This window comes from Bombina bombina, chromosome 2 (genome assembly GCF_027579735.1).
Source record: "Bombina bombina isolate aBomBom1 chromosome 2, aBomBom1.pri, whole genome shotgun sequence".
NCBI classification, from domain to species: domain Eukaryota; kingdom Metazoa; phylum Chordata; class Amphibia; order Anura; family Bombinatoridae; genus Bombina; species Bombina bombina.
In genome coordinates, this window is record NC_069500.1 from 487,397,180 (window position 1) to 487,415,682 (window position 18,503).

The following is an 18,503-nucleotide window of genomic DNA, read 5'->3' on the forward strand; positions in this document are numbered from 1 at the left end:
TCTGTTGGACATGATATGCTACAGCGTATCATGTCGGACAGACATTAATAAATTGGGTGTGCTAGATAGAGGCGCTGGTTCTTTGTTATTCGCTGTCTGCTCCTTTTCACTCTTTTCTCCTTAGTTTTCCTCAATTTAGTAAATATTCCAAACAACCAGCTCTCTCCTGTTGCAAATAAACGATTCCACAGATTTTTCAATAAAAAATGTATTTTATTTTAGCCCAACGCGTTTCCACGGACCCAGCCGTCTTTATCAAGAGCAATAAAAAGTATAAAGTGCTTTACATACCAGAAAGCATAGCTTAACGCTACACAGGCGGTCTTTATATACATGATTGGTAACGATGCCTGATTCCCCATTGGAGGAGAAGCAGGCTTACACACGTTAAAAAATTATCTTTATAAGTACATATCAATCTTAACAATTCATTTTATCTAATCTAAGACATAATGAAAAACATCATAAAAAACATTGAAATTTAATCTATTATCATATATTTCTTGGAATCACTATTTTAAAATAGAGATTCCAAGAAATATAGGATAATAGATTAAATTTTTTGGTGAACAACCTGGGTTGTTCTTGCTGATTGGTGGATAAATTCACCCACCAATAAACAAGTGCTGTCCAGGGTTCTGAATAAAAAATTGGCTGGCTTCTTAGCTTAGATACCTTCTTTTTCAATTAAAGGTAGCAAGAGAACGAAGAAAATTTGATAATACGAGTAAATTAGAAAGTTGCTTAAAATCGCATGCTCTATCTGAATCACAAAAGAAAAAAAATGGGTTTAGTGTCCCTTTAATAAATCATTAGTAAAATATTAATTTTCATTGACATTTTACCTGGTGATTGTTCTGTCAGGAATTCAACTAATACTTGGTTTGATAAATGTGGTCATTGATAATACCAGTATTGTCAATCAGTCACTGTTGTGTGGATATTTCTTTGTCAGATTAATTCTGCTGGTCCCCAGGCACTTTAACAATCAAATGCCTTCAACTAACTTTTCTCTCTCAGTTCAATTATGTGTGTTGACAATTAATCATTTTGCTTGCAAAATAGAAGTAATGACTTACATATACTGCATGATTGGACAAGAAGCACATTGTGGTTTAAATTAATTTATACAGTGTATATTCTGGACTTTTTAATTTGTAAGCAAATAATTAATTGGTTCCCAGGTGTTAAAATAATACTTTCATTGGTTAGGGGTAGGTGGTCTTTGAAGAAGGACAGTAGTTGAAGAACATTTTGTAACCATGACAAAAAAGCTTAGTGAAACCATTGAGTTGTTTTTTTGAGTGCTGAAGATGTTTCCTAGCACCAAATTGCAGATAGGATGAAAATATCTAAAGGTGCAGTACAAGATACACTCAAGAAATTTTCTGAAACCAAAAAGTGACCACACAATTAGAAGATCGGTATATGAAGATAACATCATTATAGAATAGAACAGCATCTGCAACCACCATTCAAGCACAGATGAACCAGGAACTTCCTACCGCAATAAGCAAGTTAAAACACAACTAACAAAGTACAGTCTTTGTGGGGAAGTGGCAGTATTTAAACCAGTTTATTAGTTTCAATGGAAGTGGCCCTTTTGTACAAAACACATTTTACAGTGTGAGAAATGTTTAAAAGCCCACTATTGTAACAAGGAAATACCTCCCAAAATTAGTTTCTTAGCAGCTACACACACTACACAACCATCTCTTATAAGACTTCTCACAGTGGGGCTGTCGTATCACTGCCAGATACCAATCAAACAAGGTAGTGATATTTAAGTGCTGTTTATCTGATGTGGTGCAGCTTTTTAGGTCTGCATTTCTTCTGCATTATTCTGTTTTCAAAAACTTGTAATCCCTTTATTTTCCATTGCCCAGTTTTGCTGAACCAACACGGTTATATTAATAATTTACCTCTGTGATTACCTTGTATCTATGCCTCTGCAGACTGCCTCTTTATTTCAGTTCTTTTAAAAGACTTGCATTTCAGCCAATCAGTGCTGACTCCTAGGTAACTCCACGGACGTGAGCACAATGTTAACTATATGGCACACATTAACTAACGCCCTCTAGCTGTGAAAAATTGTCAAAATGCACTGAGATTAGAGGCAGCCTTCAAGGGCTTAGACATTAGCATATGAGCCCATACACATACAAACTTAACAGTGTTTACTGTTGCCATCTTGCTGAATATAGATAGTTATTTTCTAGCCAGTCATCTGAAGGAACAACATGATGAATCACAATCTGTATTTGTCAGCATTCATAATTATATCAATTTTTACAAGGTCTTCTACAATGTCGGCTGAAATGAGCTCCAGGACCATGACACATCCACGGACAAATTTCACAGACTGCAGACAGGAATTGCTGTACATCTTGCCAACTTCCCTTCTGACATATTGCCAAATTTTGACTCACTGCTCTATGATACTTTCTGCCACTGTTTTTCGCTTTGTGCTTTATGGACCTTTGCATATCACAGTCTCTTCTACTTTTTATTTTTGTCAGCATGGAGTAATCACAATCAAAATTTGCTTCTACTAATAAAAGGCCACAGCGTCAAAAAAGGTTTTCATAGATAGCGCAAGAAAAAGGTGGTTTCTTTTGTTGGTATCTTAAAGGGACAGTCAAGTATAAATTAAACTTTCATTATTCCGATAGGACTTTTAATTTTAATACACTTTCCAATTTACTTTTATCATCAAATTTGTTTTTTTTCTCTTGGTATTCTTAGTTTAAACTAAACCTAGGTAGGCTCATATGCTAATTTCTAAGCCTTTGAGGGCTGTCTCTTATCACATGCTTTTTAAATCTCTTTTCAACACAGAGACAGAAAGTACACGTGGGCCATATAGATAACACTGTGTTCAGGCACAGGGGGTTATTTAAGATTTAGCACAAAACAATGCTAAGTTTAAGTCAATAGATAATAAACAGTCACAGTCATGTGATCAGGGGGCTGGAAGAAGGTTCCTAGATAAAAGGTAATCACAGAGGTAAAAAGTACATTAATATAACAGTGTTGGTTATGCAAAACTGGGTAATGGGTAATAAGGGGATTATCTGTCTTTTAAAACAATAACAGTTCTATGGTAGACTGTCCCTTTAATATCATCATTGAAATACAAAATAAAAATGAAAAGACAAGGGCTATACAATGGTCCTTTACAGGTTTAGATATTGCATTTGAAGTGTTTAGATTGATCTCTTTGTACAGTTTGTAATTTTAATAATAAGCGACTTGTGAAATTAACATTGTGTGTTCTAAAACCACTATAATATGTGTGACTAATAAAGCTGTTTAAGCAGTGGTATTATGGGTACAAAGAGGGCATGTGTGTTGCATATGTTATTTACATTGATAATTCTGTCAAAGGGGCCGATTTATCAAGCTCCGTATGGAGCTTGATGCCTCTGTTTCCGCACGAGCCTTCAGGCTCGCCGGAAATAGTAGTTATGAAGCAGTGTCTAATGACCGCTGCTCCATAACTTGTCCGTCTGCTCTGAGGCCGCGGACAGAAATCAACCTGATCTAATGCGATTGGGTTGATTGACATCCCCAGCTAGTCAAATCTGCAGGGGGCGGCATTGCACCAGCTGGTGCAATGATAAATGCCGACATCGTATGCTGTGGGCATTTATCAATGTGCATTGGACATGATACGCTACATCGTATCATGTCCGCTCGCACTATGATAAATCTACCCCAAAGTCTCTAAAAGCCTAGATCTAAAAATAAAATAAAAAAAAACAAACTTAAAAACATTTTTTTTTAAATTTACATATATACACAAAACCCTCTTTAGAACGTTTTTATGGATTTTATTTTTATTATCTGCTATTTTTTAAAGGAATAACATAAATTTTACTCAGTGGCATCACTAGGGGGGTGCGGGGGGTGCGGGCCGCACCTGGGTGACACCCTCCAAGGGGTGACACCAAAAAAAAAAAAATGTATTGAAATACAAAGTTGAGATGCATAGATTTTTTTTATTAGAGGGGCTGGCATTTGTGAACATTAGTGGGGCTTGCAAAGTTGCGCTGCTAGCCTAAACCTGCCTGCCTATCTGTGCTCACTGCTCAGTGACATGTGGAGCAGTGGAGTCACTCACTGTTGTGCTGTCTCTCTAAACGGGAACTGGGAAATCGTGAGGGGGATGCCTGGCACCTGACCGCATGACTGTTTGACACTGTCTCTAAAGTGAAGGAGCCACGCATGATGCTCACCAGACCTTTACGGTTACGGTACACTAAGTGCACACTGAACAGGTAGGAGGGCGGGTGGGGGTCTGGGGGTGAGCAGAGTGCAGAGGTGATTGGCCATAAGAAGCGGTAGGCACGCGGCCCGGGGCTGTGCACTGACAGACTTGGAACAGAGTCAGCGAGCAGAATTTTCATAGTTTGCGCGCCTAAACCTTTTCTTCAGTGATTTATTTTAGAGTGCTCTGTTTTTCTTTTATTTGATGCTCTTCTGAGCCAGGGAGCAGCTCTAAAGCATGAGCTTTATAATTAATGCAGTGCAGTTTACATATTTTGTATGTGTGTGTCTGAGTTTTGTGTGTGTGTGTGTCTCAGTGTTTTTGTGTGTGTGTCTGAGTGTGTTTCCGAGTGTTTGTGTGTGCATTTGAGTATGTTTTTAAGTGTGTCTGAGTGTTTGTATGTGTGTGTGCCTGTGTTTTTGTGTGTTTCTGCTTTCTGGGGAGGGGGGGGTGACACCATAACTTACCGCACCGGGTGACACCAACCCCAGTGACGCCACTGATTTTACTATATGCAATGATTTATATTAGTGACACCAGACCATGACAAAAGAAAATTCAAGTTTTTTAGAAACACATATTTTTGGTCCTGTTGAAAAGTGATCATCGGAAATACAGCAGTTTAGGATACAAAGGGTTAATTGATGAGCAGCTGCATTTTAATTGGTACTCTATATAAGTATAATTATTGAATTTCTCACTATAGTCTGTCAACAAGGACTCAAGACACTTGTAAATGTAAATGTAATGTCCTTTAAATGTAAATAAAGGATATATTCATCCACAATAGCTATGATACATGGCTTCAAAATAGTGGAATGTTTACAGAATAAACATTATGTCCATCCACATTCATAAAAGAATCAAGCTGTGTTTCCAGGTGTTCCTCAAAAAAAGGAAAGAAGACAATAATGTAATATTGTAAATACAATGATGTTTTTGATGTCGGTGAAGATTCACTACTCACGTAATAGAGCTAAGGTAAGCTCTATCTTATGCGCACACCCTCTTTTATACTGGTGGGTAAACAGTATTCCACGAATCAAATGAGTAAAAAGATTTATTAAAATATAGTAAAAACATGCTCAGTGATTGTAATACATGCAATGTATTACCCATTGTGAAACAGTTCAAATACACTGTCCGGAGTGAGCTACTGACTCGGATGGATATGGAGAGGGAATAGAGCCACTACTACCCCACACTGAAAACGCCAACCGGCATGAGAACACTCCGCCCTAAGCATCACTGGCACATGATGACCTGCAAATCGTAGAGTCAGTTCCAACGTACGTTTTACTGTCAGCTGACAGCTTTTTTGAGGAATAAAGTGTACATGTACAATTCATCTGATATAGGCTACTGTTCAAAAGACTGGAACCAATTTCCTTAATGCCAGCAATTTTTGTTACTGGTATGTGAAAAACTTTTTCTAAAGGATGAATTAACAATATCTGAATATGAGTTGAGTCATATAATAACTGTATACATTTATATAACCTTCCACTCATAATCTGGCCCAATATGTTTTCTGTGCAATAAAAAAAATGCGACAGTAATTGCACCAACATTGAAAAATGCCCATCAGGAGCCATTAACTTGGAAATAATTAACAAATGGTAGATTGTGATTAACCCCTATATTTTTTACTTCAAAGCCAAGAAACTAATATCACTAAAATATGGTGGATCACTTAGACATTAAAAAGAACCAAGACATTAAAAGACAAATATTAAAGGGACAGTAAAGTCATAATTAGACATTCATTTAGACAAAGCATACAATTTTAAACAAGTTTCCAATTCACATTCATTATTTAATTAGCTTCCTTCTTTTGTTATCCTTTGCTGAAAGGTTTATCTAGGAAAGCTCAGGCTCAGCAAAGAACCTAGGTTCTAGCAGCTGATTGGTGGCTGCATATATATATACTGATTGTCATTAGCTAACCCATTTGTTCAGTTAGAAACCAGTGGTGCAGTGCTGCTCCTTCAACAAATGATACCAAGAGAATGAAACAAATTTGATAATAGAAGTAAATTGGAAAGTTGTTTAAAATCGAATGTTCTAATGAAATCATGAAAGAAAATTTTTGGGTTTCATGTCCCTATAAGCTAAAATAAATCATATAAGAAGCCTGGAAACATAAACACCAAGATTACAAGTTATGCGCTAAATAACGCAAATAAATGAGCGGTATCGCACTCTCCATAGCGCTGCCATTATAACTTTCACAAAAACCTTCTTTGGTTGTGCCATATTGTGCATTAAGCTCCATACCGCACAAAAGCTAAGTCCTGATTTGACGTGCTCATGCACGTTTTCCCCCATAGACATCAATGGAGAGAAAATGTTAGAAAAAAACTAACACCTGTGATTGCGGAATGTCTATGGGGAAAAGAAGGTTACGTAAAAACCTAACACCCTAACATAAACCCCTAGTATAAATACCCCTAATCTGCTGCCCCCAACATCACAACTACTATAATAAACCTATTAGCCCCTAAACCGCCGCCCCCCTCATCGCAACTACTATAATAAACCTATTAACCCCTAAACCACCGGCCCCTCACATTGCAACTACTATAATAAACCTATTAACCCCTAAACCGCCGCCCACCCTCATCGCAACTACTATAAAAAACCTATTAACCCCTAAACCACCGGCCCCCCACATCGCAATATACTAAATTAAACTATTAACCCCTAAACACCCCCTAACTTACCTGTGAAATAAAAAAAACTAAGATTAAACTATAAATTAACCTAACAATACTATTTAAAAAAATTAAAATAGAAAACCTAAATTACAATATTAAAAAATCCTAACACTGCGAAAAAATTCAAAAAACCTAACATTACAAAAAAACAAACATTAAAATTACGAAAAATTCAAAAACTTAATATTACAAAAAAACATACTAAAATTACAAAAAATAAAAAACACTAAGATTACAAAAAATAATAAACAAAATGATCCAAATTAATAAAAATTAAACCTAATCTAATAGCCCTATAAATACAAAAAAGCCACCCCAGAATAAAAACACTCCATAAACTAACAGTAAACTACCAATAGCCCTTAAAAGGGCCTTTTGTAGAGCATTGCCCTGAAGCAATCAGCTCTTTTACCTAAAAAATTACAAAGTCCCCCCTAACAGTAAACCCCCCCCACCCAACCAACCCCCCAAAATAAAAAACCTAAGTCTAAAAAAACCTAAGCTACCCATTGCCCGTAAAGATGCATTTGTATGGGCATTTCCCTTAAAAGGGCAATCAGCTCTTTTGCCCCCATAAAAAAATAAAAAGCCCTAATCTAAAATAAAAACCCACCCCAAACCCCCCCACTAACCCCAGAAAATTAACTCATCGTTTCTGAAGTCCGGAAGTCCAGGCGGAGCAAAGTCTTCATCCAGACGGCAAAGATCTTCTTCCAGGGTGGCACCATCTTCTATCTTCATCCCGGCGGTGCGAATCGGTCTTCGGCGATGTGCGGATCTGGAGCACTGGTCCTCATCTGGAGCGCTGGTCTCCTTTAGCGGCGGAGGTCTTCAGCGACGTGGATCCTCTTCATTCCTATTGGATGAAATATTCAAATCAGCCAATAGGATGAGAGCTGCTTAAATCCTATTGGCTTCGTTTTTTGGAGGGTTGGTTGGGTGGGGGGGGTTACTGTTAGGGGGTATTTTGTAATTCTTTAGGTAATAGAGCTGATTGTTTCAGGGCAATGCCCTACAAAAGGTCCTTTTAAGGGCTATTGGTAGTTTACTGTTAGTTAAGGGCCCGTAGTGATGTCGCAAACATAAAAATTTGCAAAAGTTCGCGAACTGGCGAACCGGGCGAACCGCCATTGACTTCAATGGGCAGGCGAATTTTAAAACCCACAGGGACTCTTTCTGGCCACAATAGTGATGGAAAAGTTGTTTCAAGGGGACTAACACCTGGACTGTGGCGTGCCGGAGGGGGATCCATGGCAAAACTCCCATGGAAAATTACATAGTTGATGCAGAGTCTGGTTTTAATCCATAAAGGGCATAAATCACCTAACATTCCTAAATTGTTTGGAATAAAGTGCTTTAAAACATCAGGTATCGATCAGGTAGTGTAAGGGTTACGCCCGCTTCACAGTGACAGAACAAACTCCCGCAGCGGGTACAACATCATCATCATCACACCGTACGTCCATGTGTGTAATACTGCCTGACTGAGACATATCCCTGTTATCTACATCCTCTGGCAATAATGGTTGCGCATCACTCATTTCTTCCAACTGATGTGTAAATAACTCCTCTGACAGATCAAGTGAAGCGGCTGTGGTGCTAGTGTTGGTGGTGGCGGCAGGCGGGCGAGTGGTAACTTGAAAGGTGCCCGAAGCTAAGCTGGAGGAGGATGGTGCGTCAAGGTTCCGAGCGGAAGCTGTAGAAGATTGGGTGTCCTGTGTTAGCCAGTCAACTATGTCCTCAGAACTTTTTGAGTTCAGGGTACGTGGTCTCTGAACACTGGGCATTATTCTAGGGCCAAAGGGAATCACAGCACCACGACCACGACGGCCCCTGCGGGGTGGCCTGCCTCTGCCTGTCATTTTTTTTTTCGATTAGTGGTACTATGCGTGCAAGCTACTGTGACAACAGATATGAGTGGCACTGTGCACTGGCAGAAGTTGGCAGAGTAGACGCTGTAGGCCTGACACACGCTTGCAGACAACTAACTGCTATTCAATCAATTACACTACTGTTACACCAGATATGAGTTGCACTGGTGTGACACTGTGCCCTGGCAGGCCCTAAAAAATCTGTTACACATCTACAACCACCAAAAAACAACCATGCTAAATAGTTTCTAAATTTTGTCCTGAATTTAGAAATACCCAATGTTAACATGTTCTTTGCTTTTTTTGCAAGTTATAGGGAAATAAATTCAAGAAGCACTTTGCTATTTCAAAACCACTTTTTTTCAAAATGAGCGCTAGTTACATTGGAACCCTGATATCTGTCAGGAATACCTGAATATCCCTTGACATTTATATATATATATTTTTTTTAGAAGACATCCCAAAGTATTGATCTAGGCCCATTTTGGGATGTTTCATGCCACCATTTCACCGCCAAATGCGATCAAATAAAAAAAAATTGTTCACTTTTTCACAAACTTTAGGTTTCTCACAGAAATTATTTACAAACAACTTATGCAATTATGGCATAAATGGTTGTAAATGCTTCTCTGGGATCCCCTTTGTTCAGAAATAGCAGACTTATATGGCTTTGGGGTTGCTTTTTGGTAATTAGAAGGCTGCTAAATGCCACTGCTAACCACACATGTTTTATGCCCAGCAGTGAAGGGGTTAATTAGGGAGCATGTAGGCAGCTTGTAGAGTTAATTTTAGCTTAAGTGTAGTGTAGTAGACAACCCAAAGTATTGATCTAGGCCCATTTTGGTATATTTCATGCCACCATTTCACCGCCAAATGCGATCAAATTAAAAAAAAAACGTTAAATTTTTCACAATTTTAGGTTTCTCACTGAAATCATTTACAAACAGCTTGTGCGATTATGGCACAAAGTTGTAAATGCTTCTCTGGGATCCCCTTTGTTCAGAAATAGCAGACATATATGACTTTGGCGTTGCTTTCTGGTAATTAGAAGGCAGCTAAATGCTGTTGCGCATCACACGTGTATTATGGTTAGCAGTGAAGGGGTTAATTAGGTAGTTTGTAGGGAGCTTGCAGGGTTAATTTTAGCTTTAGTGTAGAGATCAGCCTCCCACCTGACACATCAGACCCCCTGATCCCTCCCAAACAGCTCCCTTCCCTCCCCCACCCCACAATTGTCCCCGCCATCTTAAGTACTGGCAGAAAGTCTGCCAGTACTAAAATAAAAGGTTTTTAAATTTTTTAAGCATATTTACATATGCTGTGGTGTAGCATCCCCCCTTAGCCCCCAACCTCCCTGATCCCCCCCAAAACAGCTCTCTAACCCTCCCCATCTGCCTTATTGGCGGTCATCTTGGGTACTGGCAGCTGTCTGCTATTATTTCACAGTCAAAAAAGTGTTGTTTTTTTTTAAATGTACACTACTGTTACACCAGATATGAGTGGTGGCACTGGGCAAGTGGGCACAGTATACGCTGTGAGCCTGACACACACGCTGGCAGGCAGGCAACTGCAATTAGATTACACAGGAAAAAAAAAAAGCAGACTGATGTTCTAGCCCTAAAAAGGGCTTTTTGGGGTGCTGTCCTTACAGCAGAGATCAGCAGAGTCCTTCAGGACTGTAGTGGACACTGAATACACTAGCAGCTACACTGTCCCTCCTCTCACTAAGAATGCAGCTTCCAAATTAATCTAAAATGGATGCTGTCCAGGAGGTGGGAGGGTCTGGGAGGGAGTGTCTGCCGCTGATTGGCTGTAATGTGTCTGCTGACTGTGAGTTAAAGGGTAAAAGTTTACTCAATGATGACGAATAGAGGGTGGATCGAACATCGCATATGTTCGCCCGCCGCGGCGAACGCGAACATGCTATGTTCGCCGGGAACTATTCGCTGGCGAACTATTCGCGACATCACTATTAAGGGGGTGTTTTTATTTTGGGGTGGCTTTTTTGTTTTTATGGGGTATTAGATTAGGTTTAATTTTTATTATTTTGGATAATTTTGTTTATTATTTTTTGTAATCTTAGTGTTTTGTTTATTTTTCGTAATTGTAGTGTTTGTTTTTTTTGTAATGTTAGGTTTTTTTATTTTCTCGTAGTGTTAGGATTTTTTAATATTGTAATTTAGTTTTTTTATTATTAGTTTATTTAATTTTTTTTTTAAATAGTAATGTTAGATATATTTATAGTTTAATCTTAGGTTTTTTTTATTTCACAGGTAAGTTTTTGTTTATTTGAAGGTAGTTATATTGTAAGTTTAATTTAAAGTTGGGGGGGTGTTAGGTTTAGGGGTTAATAGTTTAATTTAGTGTGTTGTGATGTGGGGGGGGCGGCAGTTTAGGGGTTAATAGTTTTAGTTTAGTATTAGCAATGTGGCGGGGTGGCGGTTTAGGGGTTAATAGGTTTATTATAGTAGCAGCGATGTGGGGGTGGCAGTTTGGGGGTTAATAGGTTTATTATAGTAGTAGCGATGTGGGTGGGCGTTGGTTTAGGGGTTAATAGGTTTATTATTGTATTTGTGATGCGGGGGGATGGTGGTTTAGGGTTTAATAGGTTTATTTAGAGTTGCCTATGTGGGTGGGCAGCGCATTAGGGGTTAGTATTTGTGATGTTGGGGATGGTGGTTTAGGGGTTAATAGTGTAGTTTATGGATGTTAGTGTACTTTGTAACATTGTTATGAGTTTTGTGAAACATTTTTGTTTTGCAAAATCCATAGCTACTCTACTCAGATTGCAGAATAGATTTTGGCGGTATTAGCTATAATGCTAGCGTAATAGCTGGATCACACAACTTGTTATACGGGCGCAATGAAAATTCCACACTCAAAAGTAATTTTTTGAGTGGGGAATGGAGAGTTGCGTAAAGGCTAAAATACTAGAGGTATAACAGTGCCACCGCGACTTGTAATAAGGGAGGCCTGCATATGCTGCGTGCAATAGCCAATTTTTCAGCAGTATAGCCGTACCGCACACTTGTAATCTTGCTGTTAGTGCAGAACTATTGAAAAAAGAATTAACACAATGACATCAAAGCAAATTACTTCCGTTTTACATTCTATGGGAAGTCACATACTAACATGGTTTATATATATATTTATTTGTTGTATATGTCATGTGTGTGCATCTTGGCTGACCCTTGTTGCACTCACACTTTTCACAGGTGGTATAAAACAATGTTCCTCATATCTGATTTAATCCTTTTTTCAGTACTTTGGACAGGATGGACTCTGTGTTTGTTCTGCTGTGGTACGGTTTCCATCGCCGAGGGATGTGGATTAGCTGAACTTTCTTACTGCCTTGGTATTTTTTTCAGCTATGTTGATGCTATGATTTCCAAATGCTCAGGAGGAAAAATAATAGCAGTCTCTTTCCTGCTTCTTTTGACAGTGATCTTATTTTTGCTCTTTCAGATATTTTGCAAAAAAAGAGATATCCTTCACTCCTAAAATCCAGAGCACAAACTCTAGCAGAAATAAATCTTCATTCTTCCTACCAGTTCCAGTTGGAGCATCCCTGTCATTGTTTCTGTAAGGTTTGGTAACCAAGATATTTGATACATAGGTACTGTCTTCTATAAGAGATATTTTATATAGTTCAGAGATTATAAAGAGGGACTCCAATTAATCCTTTTGCCGGCTCCTAAATTTTAACAGATTACGTGCAGCAGGCGATTTTCCATGATTATTTTGTATTGATTCTCAGTTACAAAACCATTTAGGACATCTTTCCTTGACAGTACAAAATTGATTTTTATTCTTATTTATTTTATTTATTAAAGGAGGCTTCTGGGGAACTGTGGTTGGCCTATAGTCTCTGTAAAAAACATGTTGTTGTACAAAACATTCACAATTGAGTCACTGATAGAAGTAGTCATCTTGATTCCTCCTCAGGCAATACAATAATTCACATGTAAAATGATAAATTATATATACCAGAGCCAGCTGAACATAATGTGTCTCAGATTTACCTAAAGGGAACCATTTAAGGGTTTTCTGCCCTTTGGTCTGTCCACCTTACCACAGAGTTCTAGTCACACCCATTGAATAGCTCAGAAGGGAAGTAGACTAAATGTTCCATTATCTCAATAAAATAAATGTTTCTGGTTAAAAACAGATGGATGTTTTCAATGGATGTTTGAATATTTTTGCCACTGGGTACCTTACAAAGTCTTCTACTTTCCAATCAGTTCTGGCTGCCACTGACATACAGCACACAAAATAAATATTGTTCCTCTCTTCCCTTAAACCACCACCTCAACAATTTCCATACGTGCACCACCCATACAGACCTTCTTTCTCATAATCCCTGTTTACTTCTTAATCTCAAATATCAGTAAAGGCCTCATTAGGAGTTCACTATGACCAATGTCAAAAAATGTTTCTAACAAAAATAATGACCAGCTTGCTGACCTCAGTGAGGGTCCTGGGATCCCAGCGAGTCTTCACAGCTATCAGAGAAATGGAATTTAGCACATTATCAAACATATTGATGTGCACTTCTCTGAAACCAGATTATGGGGCATATGTATCAATGTGCGAGCGGACATGATACAAAGTAGCGTATCATGTCCGCTGAACATCGCTACACATTGATAAATGCCGACAACATACGCTGTCGGCATTTATCATTGCACCAGCAGTTCTTGTTAATGCCACCCCCTGCAGATTCACAGCCAATCGGCCGCTAGCAGGGGGTGTCAATCAACCTGATCGTATTAGTTTGGGTTGATTTCTGTCCGCCGCCTCAGAACAGGCGGACAAGTTACGGAGCAGCAATCTTTAGACCGCTGCTTCATAACTTCTGTCGGAAGTATGTAGGGCAAGATGATATGTTCCTATTTTTGTTTATACAGCGATTGGAAACAGCAACAAATTATTATAATTGAATTATTCAGCTGTTGATTTGTGTTGGAAGCATTGGTGTGAGGTTAGAATTGTAAACCATTAGCACAGTTGTTTAATACAGACCTTTATTTTAAATGTATGCACAGAAGAAAGATATTTCTAGTAATAGGGTAAACAGGGGGACTCTTAATAGTGTAGTGTATGCAGAAAGTTTCCTGAGGATTATTTAAACCTACACATAAATTACATGAATGGCTAGATGTGAAAACCACTCAATGAGTACATGAGGTGAAATATTTTGCTGTATCCTCTGTGCTGTTTGTTTTTAAACATTTATTTTGCATTGTTTAAATGCTTTTTCTGACATTTTACATGTATAGATAGTGTTTTGTACTAGATGAGTCAGCTGTTTGTTACCATAAAACACAACAACCTAACATTAATGTTATAAGATGTCCGGCTCTACTGAATTTGGCAGAGTATTATAAATAAATGATTACAATAATATCAAGGCTGAGAACTAACTGCTCATTAGTTCTTCAGGACAGCGGGATTTCTGCGTGCATAAGCTAAACCGGTGTAGAAAATTGGGTGTGACCAGATACCTGATTGTATACTCTATAATATATGTTTGTATATTGTCTGAATTCAGCACTGTATGTAAAGTTTCATTAAAGGAACAGTAAAAACAATTATTTATTGATCTTGAACTTAATTGTAAAAAAATGTGCATACAAAATAAATGTATTAAAAGCATTTTAAAATGCATTCATTGTTTTGCAATCCCAAGACAAACCCTATGAAACTCCTCATAAATTAAGTTTATTTTACTACTTTTGCTGTAGCCAATTAGGGGCAAATATATAAGAGCTTGTGCACATATAAACCAATCATTGTGCAGCATGTAAGTGTCAGGGTTCTGCATTATACGGAATGTACTCCAGCCTCTCTTGGAGGTTGGAAATACTAAGTAAAAATAGAGAAAAATAAGGCAAAATAAATAATCAACACAACTTTGCAACATTTTTGTTTTTATGCATAATTAAGCATTTTTGGCTATCTTACAAGTAGAGCGCTGCGCAAGTTAAACCAATAGCGCTACTATTCATGTGCAACCTCTGTAGAGCTACATCTGGGCCTTTATGGGGAATTCAATTTTGAGTTTAATGTCTCTTTAGTACTTTTGGTCTGTGGATCAAATTCAGAATCATGGGGTAGATTTAACAAGCAGCGGATGCTACTTTCTATGCCGAAGTTCGGACTCGCCGGAAACGTAAGTTAAGAAGCAGTGGTCGTAAGACCTCTGCTCCTTAACTTGTCTGCCACCTTTTAGGTGGGATGATCTGGATGATTGACACCCCTTACTAGCGACCGATTGGCCGCGAATGTGCAGGTGGAGGCATTGCACAAGCATTTCACAAGAAATGCTTGTGCAATGATAAATGCAGACAGCGTATGCTACAGCGAATCATGTCCACCCGGAACTTGTTAAATCTACACCCATATGTCCTCTTGCAATTAATAATGTGACAAATACTGTCCTATTGTAATATTATACAATACCTCTTACATATATCTAATTAATATTAATTAGTATACAAATATAAATCTATTTGTAATAGGAGTAATGTTAAATTGTCTGAGCTGATCTAGAAAGTGTTAGAAGAACGAAAATGCTAGAGAACTGAACATTAGTGGTATTTTAAGCAAACATCTGTAGTGGTATTTAATAATGCATTGAAGGAGAGTGTGTGTATGTGAGAATGTGCGTAACAAAAGGAAACCATAAATGAGTAGGCAGGATCTATTTTAAGGAAATTTTCTCACTGTACCTTAAAGGTAGGAGGGAGTTCTTCCCTTAATAGTTTTTAATCTTTTGATGCAATTCAATGGTCTTTGAAAGCAATTTTCTAAATATTTGTTTGCAGGTACACACATGCTTGAGATAATAATTTTATTGCATAAGGTACACATTAAAATACTGCTTGTGCATCAGCTAAAGAGCTAATTAGCGCGCCACTTGTAATCTGGCCCTAAGTGTGGCAGATGGGCGCTTACCTTGGTGGACTCTGGGCTTCTGTCCAAATTGCCCATGTGACATTTCTTTGTATTCATGCATCACTTATTCTGTCTCTCTCAGTCTACTTCTTCTCCTTCTTTATTTCTAACCCAGGTGATGGTCAGGTGGATTTTGAAGAATTTGTGACATTATTGGGACCAAAGATTACAACTTCTGGAATCCCGGATAAGTTTCGTGGTGCTGATTTTGATACTGTATTTTGGAAGGTAGTTTACTCTTGTAGCTATTTATATACATGCAAGTGTATTTTTCTCTGTAACAATCTGTAAATGTAAAAGCAACTGTATAGATAAATGTTTTATTTTCTCCATAGATGAAGCGTATACATTCTTTTACATTCATTAAGAATTCAAACAACCCTTAAGTGTAAAAAGAACCCCATTCCTATGTTATGCTGCAAAGCTTAAAGGGACACTGATTCAGATAGAGCATGACATTTTAAGCAACTTTCTAATTTACTCCTATTATCAAATTTTCTTCATTCTCTTGGTATCTTTATTTGAAATACAAGAATGTAAGTTTAGATGCCGGCCCATTTTTGGTGAACAACCTGGGTTGTCCTTGCTGATTGGTGGATAAATTCATCCACCAATAAAAAATTGCTGTCCAGAGTCCTGAACCAAAAAAATAGCTTAGATGCCTTCTTTTTCTAATAAAGATAGAGCAAGAGAACAAAAGAAAAATTGATAATAGGAGTACATTAGAAAGTTGCTTAAAAATTGCCTGCTCTATCTGAATCACAAAATAAAAAATTTGGGTTCAGTGTCCCTTTAATCACTAAATCATGAGGTTCCTATTATAGTGAATCAGCAGCTCAGAATAGCAAAGGAGAGCTTTCTCAATAGAGATTTCTTTACATTTTTAATAACCTGGGGGAAGTTTCTTAACACCAGTCCTCAGATAGCCCAAAAGACCCAGATTTAAAAGCATTGACATCCCTGTACAGAGGTTGTCAGTAATGTATTACTTCATTGTTTATCGGCCGCACTTTATTTCATTATCATTTAAGTGAAAATGACCCTTTAGCATGTGACTTTACTGTTTTTCTGATCACAATACAAATTCTTTATACTTAGAGGGACAGTAAACAACTTATAATTACAAAATTTGTTTGCAATCTTCTAAAAAGATTAGCAAATCAGCAAAGTCCTAAACGTTATTAGAGCAGATTAACACTGTGTTTTCTGCAATTGTTTTTAATGGTGGAGCCCCCATCCACCACTTTTCTGATTTGGAGGAGTAATTCTAGATTTGAGTCTAGGGATAACAAGGCTTGCTCTGTCATTGGGTTAACAAAATCTCAATTGTCTGGTTTTCCCGGGTATGATAAAATAAAATTAGGGTGAGATATAATGTAAGGTTAGTCTTGTGAAGCCTGCAATGCACTCTTTCAGTTTTCAGGTCTAGAAAATGAAAGGGCCATAATACCTAAATGTTGAAACACTTGAAAGTGATGCAGCACAGCTGTCAACAGCTAACTAGAAAATATCACCTGATCATCTCTAGGCAAAAAAGAAAGATATTTTACCTCAAAATGTCCCAAGTATTCACACCCCATTGAAAAGGTCTTTAAGCAGCAAATCAGTTTTGCCTGTCCTGGGACTTGGAAGGGAGTGTGCTTCATGCACACTCAATGTTATTTCCCTATTTATTTTATGGAAGTTTACTATGAAATCTCATGAGAGTTAAGTGAAATCTCATGAGATCACAGTTAAAAGAGGTTTCTTACCTGCAGCTGGGCAGTAACTGAAAGATATATTTTTTACACAGCACTTACTCTGGGGAGCTGAGGAAATAGTGAGGTAAAATATCCTCCTTTTCATAGAGATTCTCAGGTGATATTTTCCTGTCAGCTTTTTACAGTTATGCTGCATCAATTTCACGTGATTTAGCATATGAGTATTATGTCCCTTTAACAATTTTTTTAGACTTAAATTGTAGAAAAGGGAAGAAAATAACTAATAAACGTATATTGCAATGTTGTTTTACAATTCAAAATGAAGCCTTTTGTATTATAATCTCAAAGTGTTCACTGCCCTTTAATGACACATATACCATTTTTCACTTATTGAATTCAACAGCTAAAACATCTTGATAAAATCTAGAATACACATTTCAACCTATTACCAAGTACCCCAAAAGTTTTTGAATTTAACATTTGCTTTGCTAATGGGTAAAGCACAAACCCCAGCCCTATTAGGATGATCCCTTAAAGAGACTTACACATATGGCAATAGAACTTGCACATGTAACGTGTAGCCTTTTCATGCAGTCAGAGATATTAACTCCATGTTGTCTGTGTCCCTCTGCAGTGTGACATGCAGTCACTGTCAGTGGTGGAAACTAAAGAGGTTGTTGTACGACACTTTTTGTGAGCACCTGTCCAATGCCGAGACATTGAGAATATCATCCTGACTGAGGAGGCTGGGAACATAGGAACTAAAGGGGACTGTCCTGTTGGACATGGAGAGTAAAGTATCTCTTCTTGTGTCCACCTCACTAATATAATTATGCGAATTTAAGAGGGTTTTTATTATTTTTTTTACTTTTTCCAAATGAGCATGACTGTCAGAATCAGGAGCCAATAAAATGAAAGTGCTTAAAAATTGGAAAAAGTGTAATTATACAGTAATTATATAGTAATTATATAGCATCAAAAAAACTGT

The 18,503-nt window shown here is 37.7% G+C and overlaps 1 protein-coding gene across 1 annotated transcript in view; it reads left to right on the top strand.

The window, feature by feature from the left end:
- CABP7 (calcium binding protein 7) overlaps positions 1 to 18,503 on the top strand; it is a 309,799-nt gene that overhangs the window by 261,274 nt on the left and 30,022 nt on the right. The window contains 4 exon segments of the mRNA XM_053702188.1: positions 15,931 to 16,043; positions 18,150 to 18,179; positions 18,181 to 18,222; positions 18,225 to 18,293. Coding sequence (XP_053558163.1) covers positions 15,931 to 16,043; positions 18,150 to 18,179; positions 18,181 to 18,222; positions 18,225 to 18,293 — 254 coding nt within the window.